General features: G+C 39.9%; 1 protein-coding gene across 1 annotated transcript in view; it reads left to right on the forward strand.

Annotated features, from left to right (window-relative positions):
* The window catches only part of LOC127229121 (contactin-associated protein-like 3), a 115,146-nt gene that overhangs the window by 32,182 nt on the left and 67,908 nt on the right, over positions 1 to 15,056 (forward strand). The window contains exon 3 of the mRNA XM_051194120.1: positions 8,649 to 8,796. Within this exon, the coding sequence (XP_051050077.1) occupies positions 8,649 to 8,796 (148 nt within the window). The remainder of the gene's footprint in view (positions 1 to 8,648; positions 8,797 to 15,056) is intronic.

Consider the following 15,056-nt stretch of genomic DNA (forward strand, 5'->3'; position numbering starts at 1 on the left):
TGTATTTGATATTATACTGTTGACCAGGTACTAGTTTCATATTGGCTAGCTCTGCCTTAATTATTAACCCATTTCTGCTGATCTATGTATTTTCACATGGCCTTCTCTTACTGGGGAGGCGGCTGGCGTCCAGCTCTCTCCAGACTCTCCATCTTGATTCCTCCTTACTACTTCCTATTTCCTCCTTGTCTCCTAGTCCCTCTTATCTTCCTTTCCTATTGGCCAACAGTGCTTTATTATTAACCAGTATGAGAAACATATATACATAATGACATCTCCCATCAAACCACAGAGCAGCTCAGCTAACCTAAATTAGAAACTCCCTTAAAGACATGCTGAGAGATTTATCTTCCAGATGCTGTGAAGTTGCCAATCAATGTTTACCATCACTTCTTACCAGGGCTGTTGGCTAGATACTGCTTTAACAGAAAAACCAAATGCCAGCATCCACATCAAGTGGCTCTTAACCACTCTGGCTCCAGGGGATTGCATGCCCTCTTCTGGCCTCTGTAGGCACCCACACATATGTGCACATACACAGCCCGCACGCGTGGGCGGGCACACACACACACACACACACAATTAATACAAAATATATCTTCAGAAACTTCTAGTACAATTTTTTTAACCAAAAACTCTTAGCATGAAGGAAATTCTATGAAAAGACCAGACAGTTTCTTAGTATAAGCACCCTAATTTGAGAAAAACATGAACCAACAACCAAGAAGTATTTACAAAGTGTACATACTTTATTGGGAGTCAACAAAAAATAATTATTTTAATGGAAAGCCAATGTGCTGGAATTTTCTCTGTAGACCAAGTTGGCCTTGAAATCACAGAGATCTGCCTGCCTCTGCCTCCTGAGTGATGAGATTAAAGGCATGCACCACCAACGCCTGGCAAGTAGCTGTATATTTTATAATTTCTTTCAGACTTTTTTGTTTTACAGTTATACTTCTCAGCAGCTTCTCTGGTATTCTATACAATCTTTTTTTTTTTAACCTTTCTGGCTTGTTTATTTATTTGTTTGTTTTGACATTTTTAATAACACAATATACCCAAGCATTATTATTAAAAAGTATGAATATCCAGTCATGAAAACTAGAGAAAAATACTTTTTCTGATGTGTCACATGACTGTATAATAATTTATTTTTTATTTTATTATTTTATTTTATATAATAAAGTCCAATTAAATGGTAACAAACATTTATACACAATATTTGGGAATTTGGGTGTCGTTCTTTCCAAACTACTTCCTGCTGGTACGGGGCGCTGTCATGGGGGATTCGAAGAAGATTCAGAAATCCTGGCTGTAGTCTGTAGGGCTGCTTTGTCCAGCTGTTTTGAATGTAGGATCACCTTATACTCTGTTTCAGGCGGTCTGGCGTGATCAAACCACATTAGTCTGGAAGGAATCCACATCTTTTCATTTTCTGTGGAAACAAAAATAGAAATCCTTTTCCCCAATAACTTGTCCTTCAACTTAAATTTTGGAGTCAAAGCATTTTTTTTTAATTTAATTTATTATTTTGCATGTCAATCCCAGTTCCCTCTCCTTTCCTCCCTCCCTCCCTCCCTCCATCCCTTTCTCCCTCCTTCCCTCCCTTTTACCCTCTTTGCCCTCTCACATGCACCCTAACCACCCTCCACTCCCATCCCCCCACCCCAATTTCATATGTAGGGGAATGCCATCCAGTTGGGGTCATGTAGATCTGACAGGTCATGTGAAGTAGGGACTAGGGCTTCTCTCCTGTCTCTAGATTAAGGCAGTTATCCCTCCATGGGGGATGTGTTCGCAAAGTTCTTTTGTGAACCAGGGATACATCCTGGCTCCACTGTCTGAGGTCCCTTAGACTGCTCAGTCCTTCTGGCTGAGACCCATATTCAGGGGGGCCTGAGTCAGTCCCATGCTGGCTTCCCAGCTATCAGTCTAGTGGCCATTAGCTCCTCCTTGTTCAGGTAAGCTGTCTGTATGTGTTTCTGCCGCATGGTCTTGTCCTCTCCATCTGCATCTGGGATCTAGTTTGACTCAGTGTTTATGTATGGGTGTCTATACAATCTTGAATGACTCTTTTTACCTGTGGAAGAAAGGAACTTGAGTTGGTAAATATGAGCCTCCTGAAATAACGTGGGAGTAGGTTGCTCTTGGGTACCTCACCTCTCTCATCTTGTGCAAGAAGATAGAAAAATGTTGCAGGAAGCAGAGACATTTATGGGGAATCAATTATACCACATTAGTAAAAATACCAGTCCTGTTGTTACAGCTTACAAGAAGGAAAGCTCATGACTCCATGTAAGCCAATATTCTTTGTCTTTAACTAAAGTAAAAATATCTATAATTTAAAAAAAATAGGGAAATCAACATGATAAAGAAAGGACAATATGTTCATATTACCTGTAAAAAACAAAGGATAATTTAACAGGGAAGGAAGAACTGTTTGTAGACAGATGTATATCTTACAGAAGTAAATATGCTAGGGATTCTTGTGGCAGCTGTAGTGTTCAGCCTTGCAGAAACTGGCTTCAAAGTTATGCTCAGTTTTCTTTATGTTACTTTAAATGAAATATCAAGGGTTCTCTTTGTCTTTGCCTGTGACAGTTTTTAGCATCTGTGCTAAGAATCCCAAAGGATTTAAAGATTCATTTCCTATACTCTCTAGGCATTTACAGGAAAAAGCAAAGTAATTTTCCTCACCTTGGGGCTTCATACTAATTTAGTATGTGGGCAATTTATTCTTAGCTGCTGACATTTCACATGCTTGTAAAAAAGGAAATTTAACTTACTAAAATTTTCAACCTCTCAAGGACATACAATATCCCCATATAAGTTGCAATATAATCAAACTGAAGTCAAATATTTGAGACACTTGTGATGGACCAATGAATAATAATTCCATCCTAGTCAGTTATTTATGAATAAAGCCAACTACCATTTAAAAAAAAAAAAGGTCACCAGTTAAAATACGGCTTGAGATTGGGTCACTGTGTCATTGATAGAGCTGGATGGTGGTGGTGGTGGTGGTGTGTGTGTGTGTGTGTGTGTGTGTGTGTGTGTGTGTGTGTGTGTGTGCTGGGGAGGGGACTGTATGTGAACTTGTGTGCATGTGGGGGCCAGAGTTCACCTTCAGGTGTTGTTCTACAGAAGTCGCCCACCTTGTTTTATAAGACAGACTCTTACTTCATATGGAACTTACCAGGTAAGCTAGGCTCACTGGCTAATGACCTCCAGGAATTCAACTGTCTCTGTCTTCCCAGCTCTGGAGTGCAAATGTATGCCACCATGCACTGCTTTTTTTTAATTAAATAAAATGTAATAAGCTAAAACAAAAACCATCACATCAAAATTGGACAAGGAAAATCAACAAGGGAAAAATAGTCCCAAGAGCAGGCACAGGAATCAGAGACCAACTAATTCACACACTCAGGAGTCCCCAAAAACTACCAAAGTAAAAGCTGTAATATACACAGAGAAAACCTGGTGCAGACCCATGTGGGCCCTGTAATGGCTGCTTCAGTCCTTGTGAGTTCATATGACCTTTGCTCATTTGATTCAGAAGGCCTTGTTATCCTGCTGTCCTCCATGCCCTCTGGCTCTTGCATTCTTTGGACAACCTCTTCCACAGTTTCCCTGAGCTCTGAAAAAAGGGATGTAATGGTTTTCTGACTCTCTCTCTCTCTCTCTCTCTCTCTCTCTCTCTCTCTCTCTCTCTCTGCATAATGTCTGGCTCTTGATCTCTGTACTTGTTCCCATCTGCTTCAGGAGAAGACTTCTCTAATGCTGGCTGAATAAGCCACTGATCTATGAGTATAGCAGAATGTCATTAGGAGTCATCTTAGTGTTACTTTTCTTTTAAGAATAGTAGTATTTGGTTAGAACAGGTCTCTGGGCTATCTAGTCTTTAGTTAGATCTTGATAACCCAAGCAGTGCTGGGTTTGAGCTCCATTTCATGGAGTGAGTTTTAAGTCAAATCTGATATTTGTTGGTCACTTACGCAGCTTTGTGCCATCATTGCCCTAACACAATTTGCAGGCAGAACTGATTGTAGATCAAAGGTTTTGTGGCTGGGTTGGTGTTTACATTTCTCTTTTGGTAGCCTGCAAAGTACCTTCCATACCCAGGGCACTAGAATGTAAGTGTGAAAGCTTCATGTATTGATCAGATCAACCTCTCTATGTGCAATATGTTGTGTGGGTGTTGTCTTCAGCAACGGGGTCTTGCTGTCAGTTTGTGGAGAGAAACCTATGCTCTCGGCAATAACCTTGATTGTTTAGGGATTTCCATATGACCATACTAGCCAACTAATTGAATGTAACCCAGACCCTTTACTGGAAGCTTCACTTGGTGGCAAGAAATGGCCAATTAGGAGTTTTTCTCCCTCATTATTCAGAGACTTCATTAGAATTGCCTTCATATATTTTCACTGCACCAAGTTTTCATACCATTCCTCAAATGTTCCTCCATTCCAGTTATTTCTCCCCACATTCCCTTCCTCAACCCCACCCCTGCACTAATCCTCCTGTTCCCACAGCCCCACTCCCAGTCTACCCATAAAATCTATTCTATTTACCCCTCCATAAGAGATTTATGTGTCCTCCCTAGACCCTTTCTCTATATCCTAACTATTTGGGTCTTCACATTGTACCTCATTTATTATTCACTAAATGTCTAATATCCACATATAAGCAAATACATACCAGATTTATCTTCATGGGTCTGAGTTACTCACTCAGGATGATTTTTTTTTCTAGTTTCATCCATGTGCCTGAAAATTTCATGATTTTTTTTTAACAGCTAAGTAATGCTCCATTGGGTAAATGTACCACATTTTCTTTATTCATTCTTCTATTGAGGGACATCTAGTTTTTTTCTCCAGTTCCTGGCTATTATGAATAGAGCATCAATGAATATACTTAGGGCAAGTGTCCTTGTAGTAGGATGGAATATCCTTTGGGTATATGCCCAAGAGTGATATAGTTGAATATTGAGGTAGATAAATTCCCAACTTCCTGAAGAACTGCCATATTGATTTCCATAATCAAGAGGGTTCCCATTATTCCACATCCTTGTCATTCTGACAGGTGTTAAGGTGGATTCTCAAAGTAGTTTTGATTTACATTTCCCTGATGGCTAAGAATGTTGAACATTTCTTTAAGAGTTTCTAAACCATTTGAGTTTCCTCTATGGGAATTCTCTGTTTAGATCTGTATGCCATATTTTAATTAGATTATTTGTTTTTTTTTTTTGATACATGGCTTCTTCATTTCTTTATAAATTTTGGATATTAGTCCTCTATCAGATATGGAGTTGATAAAAGTCTTTTCACATTCTATAGACAGATACTTTGTATGAATGACAGTGTCCTTTGCCTAATAGAAGCATTTCAGTATAATGAGGTTTCATTTATTGTTGATCTTAGTGTCTGAATTATTGGTGTTCTGTTCAGTAAGTTCTGTTCATTGGTCTTCTGTACCAATGAATTCAGGATATTCCCCCACTCTCTCCTCTATCAGATTCACTGTATCTGGTTTTAAGTTGAGATCTTTGAACCATTTGGACTTACATTTTGTGGGGAATAGTAAGTATGGATCTATTTGCATTCTTTTACATGCAATTTGATCAGTACCATTTATTGAAGTTGCTGTTTTGGGTTATTTTTTGTTCAGTGTATATTTCTATCTTCTTTTTAAAAAATCACGTGCCCATAGGTGTATGGATTTATGTCAAGATCTTTAATTTAATTTCATTAATCAACACATCTGTTTTTATGCCAATAGCATGCCATTTTTATTACTATAGCTTTGTAGTACAACTTGAAATTGGGAATGGTGAGACCTCCAGCAGTTCTTTTGTTATTCAGAATTAAATAAAAATTTCATTCAATTAAACTGAATTGTAGGCCTTCAAAACTCAAATGAATTAATGATTATATGAAATGAAACTTTATATTTTACATAGATACACTCAAGCATTTAAATATATGTGTATGCATATTCTATTTATTTATCTTGTGTTTCTGGGATAAAATCTAGCCTGTGTTCATGCTAGACAAGTTCTATAAATTGAACTACATCTTATTTCTTTGAATGCATTTTAATCATATACAGTAAATGTCTGATTTTGTATTCAAATCTGAATTCTAAACAATAGTTTATATTCTCTATTTATATTAGTTAATTGATGGGAGATGTCATTCTGTATACGTTTCTCATACTGGTTAATGAATAAAGCACTGTTGGCCAATAGGAAAGCTAGATAGGAGGGACTAAGAGACAAGGAGGAAATAGGAAGTAGTAAAAGGGGTCAGGATGGAGAGCCTGGAGAGAACAGAACTGCCATTCCTCCGCTCTCAGTAAGACCACGTGGAAATACAAACAAATGGGTTAACACTTAAGAAAGAGCTAGCTGATAAGAAACTAGTACCTGGCCAACAAAATTGTATCTAATACAGAGTCTCTGTGTGTTAATTGGGGCTGGCGTGGCAGCGGGACCAGACTGGGCGGCGGAAGGAAAAAACAGTACTTCTTACAGTTAATGTCTGTTTAAAGTTCCTTAAATATTGCCTTAGTCTTGTTTTCCCTTCATGTGATATCTTTTAATTCCCTGACAAAAGCAACTTAAGGGAGAAAGGGTTTATTTGGCTCACAATTTCAGGTTACAAGCCATCATCATGGGGGGAAGTTAAGGCTGCAAAAACTTTAAACAGCCAGTCACATTACATCCATAATCAAAACCAAAGAGCACAGATTAACGCATGCATGCATATCTCAATTTACTCTATCCTTCTTATTCAGTCCAGGACCCAACCCTGCATTCAAGGTGGGCATTTCCACTTCTTACAGGCATACAAATAGGCCAACCTGATCCAGACAATCACTTTCAGGCACACCCACAGGTCAACCTGATGTAGAGTCACTTACAGGCATGGCCACATGCCAACCGGATGTAGACAATCACTTACAGACATGCCCCCATGGATCAACCTGATGTAGATAGTCCCTTACAGACTTGTCCACAGGCCAACTTGATCTAGACAGTTCTACATTGAGACCCACCTTCCCAGGTGTTTTTAAATTATGTCAAGTTAACAAAGTCAATCATCACAAATACTAATCAATATATTTTAGTTCTATTAAAAAATAAGTAAATAAATCCCTTTGCTATACAGTGCTATAATCATATCAATCAGAAGTATATTTTCCTGTTTTGTTTTAAAATAAATGAGAGAAAAATATTTTTCTATATAAAAACAATTTAAAAACTCTGTTTCTGTATGCTTCCTTGGAAAAATTTTATGTGTATGCTATATGTACAAACAGTTTTAAAAACTGATCAGCTACTGAAAAAAATTTATTTTAGCTGTTTGAATTCTAATGTTGGAGACAAAATGCCCACAACAGCTGATGTCCCTGGTTTAGCTGGATGTAAGTGGTGGGATTCAGAGCCCACCCCATGGATGAACCAACAGTAATTACCAGAGGGATTAGTCACTTTTGACCAAATACTTGGGGGAAATGTTTAAGGAAGAAAAGACTTATCCTGTCTTGCATTTTCAGGGGTTCATTCCATTATGAGTAGTTAGAGAGAGATAACTGAAGCAAGAAGAGCCATGGCAGCATGTAGGGAAAGCATGGAATCAGGAGCAGAAGGCCACATGGTAATTCTCTATCCACATTCAAAAGGTATAAGGAACAGGAAGTAGGACATAAAACCTCTAGTCACCCACCTCCTCCGGCAAGAAATTTACCTCCTAAAGGTCCAGTAACTTTTCCAAACAGTACCACTAGTTGGAGACAAAGTGTTCAAACTCATGGGTCTTTAGGAGACCTTTACTATTCAAACTACAATACTGAACATTACCAGTCTCTGCCTATACCACAGCAGCCACTTTCCTGAACAGGCAGGTTTAGTCATTTATAAATATCCCTATTAATATTCATCCCAACCCTTATATTTAGAGTTTACTAAGTGATGTTTCTGGATTAGAAGCATCTTTTGCAGTAGAGAACAACAGAAAAAGCCATCAAGTTTGAAGAAACAGTGCTGGAGTACAATGTCTTTTACTCAGGATGTTATGATTATAATAAAACCCCAGATGTTGTCTTATCCTACCTGACCTATATGATAACTACCCTGCCTCCACACAATATTTTTCCTCCCATAGACAGTAGTATATCATCTATAACAAAGGAAGTGGGACTAAAATAATGCCGTAGGTCTTTTCTAGCTCTCTAATGCCAGATTCTAACATTCTTGGTGCAGATTCTTGGGCATTAATTACTATGGTGATTCATTACGCCAATGATGTAGTTTTATAAGAATAGCTTTACTGCTTGTAGATGGTAGGGGAGGGATATGTAAAATAAAAGCTTTAGAAGAGCAAGCCTGATGATGGCCATCATGTTCATAAACATTTTAATGGTGCTGATATGAAAAATAACTTGTACAAAAAGATTATTTAGACAATAGTCGCTAATTGACTGACCAAGGCAAGGTTGCCCTGCTGTTAAACATCTGCAGAGTTATTTGAAAGAAAGCAGCCTTTTGCATATAGACAGAATTAACACATGCCACCGTTGATATGAGCAGTGGCAATCTGAAGCTGATATCTTGCAGATACATTGACCCTTCCTCTGTTTTCTTCCAGGGATTTTCAGGAAACACAAATGCAGACAGTGTGGTACATTACAGACTCCAGCCTTCCTTCCACACCAGGTTCCTGCGCTTCCTTCCCTTAGCCTGGAATCCCAAGGGCAGGATTGGGATGAGGATAGAAATATATGGGTGTTCATATAGTAAGTGATATTTATTCCTCATATGAAGTAAACATCTACATGAAATGCTGTAAAATGTGTCAGTTAAAATTTACTTCCTTTAGCCTTTTTAATAATTGTATGATTAAAACTGGGTTTTATGAAAATACTTCTGTTATCGACTCCTTATGACAACATAGTCTGTGTTTTCTCATAGTTGAATTTAGAAAGGTTGAGGAGACAGCTCAATAGGCAGTGTTTGCTATACAACAATTTGGGCTAGAGTTCAGAGTCATAGTATCACTTCAAAAGCCAGGTGTGAGAGTGCATGTCTGTGAACATAGTACTAGAAACAGGAAACACACACAGGGATCTCTGGAGCACACTGACCACAGTCTAGCCAACCTACAGGTTCAGGCATGAGAATCTGTCTCAGTAAATAAGGTGATGGGCAAAAAAGGAAGACACATGATGTTGAACAGTATGCATGGAGCCACCCACATGAATACACACACACACACTACTAAATTTAGAGGTAGAATTAACCCAAAATTCACTTATCTTTAGATTTGCAGAGTTTATTAAAATACTTGTAACATTGTAGGCTTTCAATGAGGCCAATTGAATTCTAATAACAGATGACACTGACTTTTTGAGGCTTCCATGGATAGTGTTTAGCACTGGTGTTTGGAGACTAATTTCTTACATACAGCACTTACAACATCACATCACAGTACTAACTCTACTTTTCTCTATCAGTGTCACTGTGAAGCCTTTAGCTCCACAACACACTGTAGCTTCCCTTGATCTTCACTTAATGGCAATTTATGTTTCTGGGGCATCTTCTTTATTTTTCACTTATTTATTTATTTATGGTTTTTTGAGGCAGGGTTTCTCTGTATTGCTTTGGAGCCTGTCCTGGAACTAGCTCTGTAGACCAGGCTGGCCTCGAACTCACAGAGATCCACCTGCCTCTGCCTCCTGAGTGCTGGGATTGATTTTTTTCCTTTTTCAAATTTAAATTAGAAACAAGCTTGTTTTACATGTCAGTCTCAGTTCTTTTTCCCTCCCCTCCTCCCCTGCCCTGCACCAACCCCCATCCCACCCCCTTTCTACTCCCCATGGAGGGTAAGTCCTTCCATGGGGGATCTTCAAAGTCTATCACATCATTTGGAGTAGGGCCTAGGCCCTCCCCAGTGTGTCTAGGCTGAGAGACTATCCCTCTATGTGGAATGGGCTCCCAAAGTTCATTCATATACTAGAGATAAATACTGACCCACTAACAGAGATCCCATAGATTGCCCAGACCTCCTAACTGACAACCATGTTCAGGAGGTCTGGTTTGGTCCTATGCTGGTTTCCCAGCTATCAGTCTGGGGTCCATGAGCTCTCCCTTGTTCAGGTCAGCTGTTTCTGTGTGCAAGCACAAAAATCAATCAGTGAAACCAACATGACTGATTGTTCAGTTGTCATCTGATGATCCCAAATGCAATACACTATTTATTTACATCATCAGCATGTCTTAAAATGTTAAGATGAAACAAAATCTAAAATATGCAAATGGGCATTAATAACTTGGTTTTTCTATTGCCAGATGACATTAGTGAAGTACTTGTGCATCTTAACATGTTTGAAAATGATACAGTTTAGGGGGAAAAAAATCTGAGCCTACCCATAGGTATTATGTCCCACTATCCTTTTCTGCAAAAGTTTAGCACATTAAGAGATATTCTCATCTACCATTATATGGGCCAGCTAAGCACACCCAGAAGTATCCCTGTATATGATCTTATGACACATTTGAACAAGTCCAAAGGTCTTCTGTTCATCAGTTATTTTTTTGGTTATGAGCCATCTCTCCAGACTTCTATTCATCAGTTTTACAATGCAAGTTGAGCATATCCACAAATTTTATTGTCCCCTATTTTAACTTTTAAATGTTTGTTACATAACCTCGAGCTAAGCATGCCTAGGGTTGTGAGTGCTGTCTTTTTTTCTTGGAATATGACTGTAAACTGAGCATGCTCAGAAGTGTGCCTACTCTTGAAGTACTTTCCTATATGAATATGTACAGAATTCCCCAGTGAAATATCCAGCCTTCCTTTGTTCAAGAAGGCATTGATTTGCAAAAAATCTCCCATCCATTTCTTACCCAATGTAAGTAATCTTTCTCTGTGCTTTAATTCATTTTTGGTAGTTTTTTAAATTTTTTTATTTAAGTCAGAAACAATCTTATTTTACATAACAATCCCCAGTTCCTTCTCCTTTCTGTCCTCCCATTTCTCCCACGAACTCCCATCCTACCCCAATCCACTCCTCAGAAGGTCTCCTATGGGAGGTCGTCAAAGTCTGTCACATCATTTGGGGGCAGTGTATCTAGGCTGAGAGAGTATCCCTACATAGGGGAGGATGGGCTCTCAAAGCCTATTTGTGCACTAGGGAAAAATAATGGTTCCACTGGTCCCATAGATTACCTAAGCCCCCCAATGACACCCATGTTCAGGGGGCCTGGTTTGGTCCTATACTGGTTTCCCAGCTGTCAATCTGGGGGTGCCTGAGCTTCCATTTGCTCAGGTCAGCTGTTTTGTGGGTTTCCCCAGCATGGTCTAGACCTCTTTGCTCATCACTCCTTCCTGTCCACCAATGGATTCCAGGAGTTCGGCTCAGTGCTTAGCTTTGAATCTCTGTTTCTGTTTCCATCAGCTACTAGATAAAGGCTCTAGGATGGCATATAAGGTAATCATCAATATCATTATAGAAGAAGGGCATTTAAGACAGCCTCTCCACTATTGCTTAGATTCTTAGTTGGGATCAGTCATCCTTGTGATCCCTGGACATTTCCCTGGTGCCAGATTTCTCATTAAGCCCATAATGGCTCCCTCTATTAAGGTATATATTTCCTGCTGTCCTTCTCTGTTTTTCCTGTTGTTGTTCCTTTGTTATAGTTATAAGTTATAGGTTATAGGAATAAAGTTGGAGAAAGAGGGTAGGGTGGTGTCCCAAGTGGGGATCCCAAGATAAGGGACCTTGTAGGAAAGCATAACAGGTTCCACAACAGGCGAGGGTGACAGAGGCAGAGGAAATAACACACCAGGCAGACAGAACTTAAGTGAGTTTATTTAAGGGGAATGAGGATAAAGAGAAAAGAGACACAGAGACACCGAGAACAGAAGAGAAGAGAGAGAGAGAGGTGAGGAGAAGAGCCAGAAAGACAGCAAGGAGCAAAGAGCAAAGAGCAAATAAAGCATAAGTTGGCAGGGATCTGTCTTTTTTTTTTATTTAATTTTATATAACAGTCCAATTAAATGAAAACAAACATTTATACACAATATTTGGGAATTTGGGCGTCGTTCTTTCCAAACTACTTCCTGCTGGTAAGGGGCGCTGTCTTGGGGGATTCGAAGAAGATTCAGATATCCTAGCTGTAGTCTGTAAGGCTGTTTTGTCCAGCTGTTTTGAATGTAGGATCAGCTTGTACTCTGTTTCAGGCAGTCTGGCGTGATCAAACCACATTAGTCTGGAAGGAATCCACATCTTTTCATTTTCTATGGAAACAAAAATAGAAATCCTTTTCCCCAGTAACTTGTCCTTCAACTTAAATTTTGGAGTCAAAGCATTTTTTTTTTTAGTTTAATATATTATTTTACATGCTGATCCCAGTTCCCTCTCCCTCCCTCCCTCCCTCACTCCCTCCCCCCAACCTTCTCTCCCTCCTTCCCTCCCTTTTTTACCCTCTCTGCCCGCTCACATGCACTCTAAACACCCTCCCCTCCCATCCCCCCACCCCAATTCCATATGTAGGGGAGTGCCATCCAGTTGGGGTCATGTAGATCTGACAGGTCATGTGAAGTAGGGACTAGGGCTTCTCTCCTGTCTCTAGATTAAGGCAGTTATCCCTCCATGGGGGATGTGTTCGCAAAGTTCTTTTGTGAACCAGGGATACATCCTGGCTCCACTGTCTGAGGTCTCTTAGACTGCTCAGTCCTTCTGGCTGAGACCCATATTCAGGGGGGCCTGAGTCAGTCCCATGCTGGCTTCCCAGCTATCAGTCTAGAGGCCATTAGCTCCTCCTTGTTCAGGTAAGCTGTCTGTATGGGTTTCTGCTGCCTGGTCTTGTCCTCTCCATCTGCATCTGGGTTCTAGTTCGACTCAGTGTTTATGTATGGGTGTTTGATCCTGTTTTCAACAGGCATTAGTTGAGGGCTCCATGGAGAAGTTAGTTGTTGATCTCACTCTCCGGGAAGGGCATTTATGATAGCCTTTCCACGAAAGCTCAGATTGTTAGTTGGGAGCAGTCTTGTAGTTCTCTAGACCTTTCTTTGTGTTCAATTTTATCTTCAAACCAATATTGGCTCCCTCTTTTGTGTTCTCTCTCTCTGTCTCTGTCTCTCTCTCTCTCTCATCTTACCCCTGCCAGAATGGCTAAAATTAGAAACACCAGTGATGACTTATGTTGGAGAGGATGTGGAGAAAGTGGAACACTCCTCCACTGCTGGTGGGAGTGCAAACTCATACAGCCATTTTGGAGATCAGTATGGCGGTTCCTCAGGAAAATGGGAATTAGTTTACCACAGGACCCGGCAATCCCCCTCTTAGGCATATACCCAAAGGATTCACATCCATGCAAAAAAGACATTTGTTCAACTATGTTCATAGCAGCACTATTTGTAATAGCAAGAACCTGGAAGCAACCTAGATGCCCCTCAATTGAAGAATGGTTAATGAAGATGTGGCACATCTACACAATGGAATACTTTGGTATCTTGAAATTTGCAGGCAAGTGTATGGCACTTGAAGAAACCATCCTGAATGAGGTAACCCAGTCACAAAAAGAGGAACACAGTATGTACTCACTCATATATGGATTTTAGACCTAGATCAAATGATCACCAGCCTATAATTCACATCACCAGATGAACTAGGATACAAGGTGTATTCTAAGAGATTCATATAAAGTCCCTCACAGAACTGGGAAGGGACAAGTCCCCCAGAGCTCAGGTGAAGTGGGGGAGGACAGTGAATGGAGAGAGAAGTAGGAGAAAATGAGGGGGAGGAAAGGAAAACATGTGCGACCAGGAATATTGAGCATGGTTAGGGATCTGTCTTTTAAGGAAATTCTTTACATCTGCGTGTAGACTAGTACTCAGGGAACCCTGCGCTGACCAGAGTACTGCCTGAGTGCATACTGCTAGGTGACACGGGCAGGCCAGCATAATGCCTGAATCCTTATACTTCCCTCAACTCGATCTTTCTGATCCCTCATGTCCTCCTCCCCCTCCCCTTCTTTCATCCTCTTTCTCCTCTCTTCTTCCCTTCTCCCCCCATGCTCCCAATTTACTCAGAAGATCTTGTCCCTTTCCTCTCTAGGAGGGGTCCAGGTATGTCTCCCTTAGGTTCCTCCTTGTTTCCTAACTTCTCTGGGGTTTTGGATTGTAGGCAGGTTATCCTTTGCTCTATGTCTAATATCCACTTATGACAGAGTACATACCATGTTTGTCTTTCTGTATCTGGGTTACCTCACTCATGATGGTTTCTTTTAGTTCCATCCATTTGCCTACGAATTTTAAGATTTCGTTGATCTTTTCCACTGAGTAATACTCCATTGTGAAAATGTATCACATTTTCTTTATCCATTCTTCAGTTGAGGGGCATCTAGGTTGCTTTCAGGTTCTAGCTATTACAAATAATGCTGCTAAGAACATAATTGAACAGACATCCTTGTCGTATGAAAGTGCATCCTTCGGGTGTATGCTGAAGAGAGGAATTGCTGGATAGTGAGGTAGATTGAGTCCCATTTTCCTGAGAAACAGCCATACTGATTTCCAAAAACTGTCTGTACAAGTTTGTATTACCACCAGCAATTGAGGAGTGTTCCCATTTCTCCACATCCTCTCTAGCATAAACTGTCATTGGTGTTTTTATTTTAGTCATTCTGACATGAGCAAGATGGTATCTCAGAGTTATTTTGATTTGCATTTCCCTGTTGGTTAAGGATGTTGAGCAATTTCATTTGCTCCTCTATTGAGAATTCTCTATTTAGATCTGTACTCAATTTTTGTTTTTAAATTGGATCATTTGGTGTTTTGATGATTATGCTCTTGAGTTCTTTGTATATTTTGGAGATCAAAATATTTACTTATTTTTGCATCCTGACCATAGTTTACCCTCCCTCCTCTCCCCCTAGTCTGGTAGAGTGCTTGCCTAACATACAATAGCTTCTGTGTACTTTCTCCAGTACAAGATAAGCTAGACATGGTGTCACCTGCCTATAATCTCATCATTTGGCAAGTGGAGGCAGGAAA

Source organism: Phodopus roborovskii, unplaced genomic scaffold (assembly GCF_943737965.1).
Source record: "Phodopus roborovskii unplaced genomic scaffold, PHOROB, whole genome shotgun sequence".
NCBI lineage: Eukaryota > Metazoa > Chordata > Mammalia > Rodentia > Cricetidae > Phodopus > Phodopus roborovskii.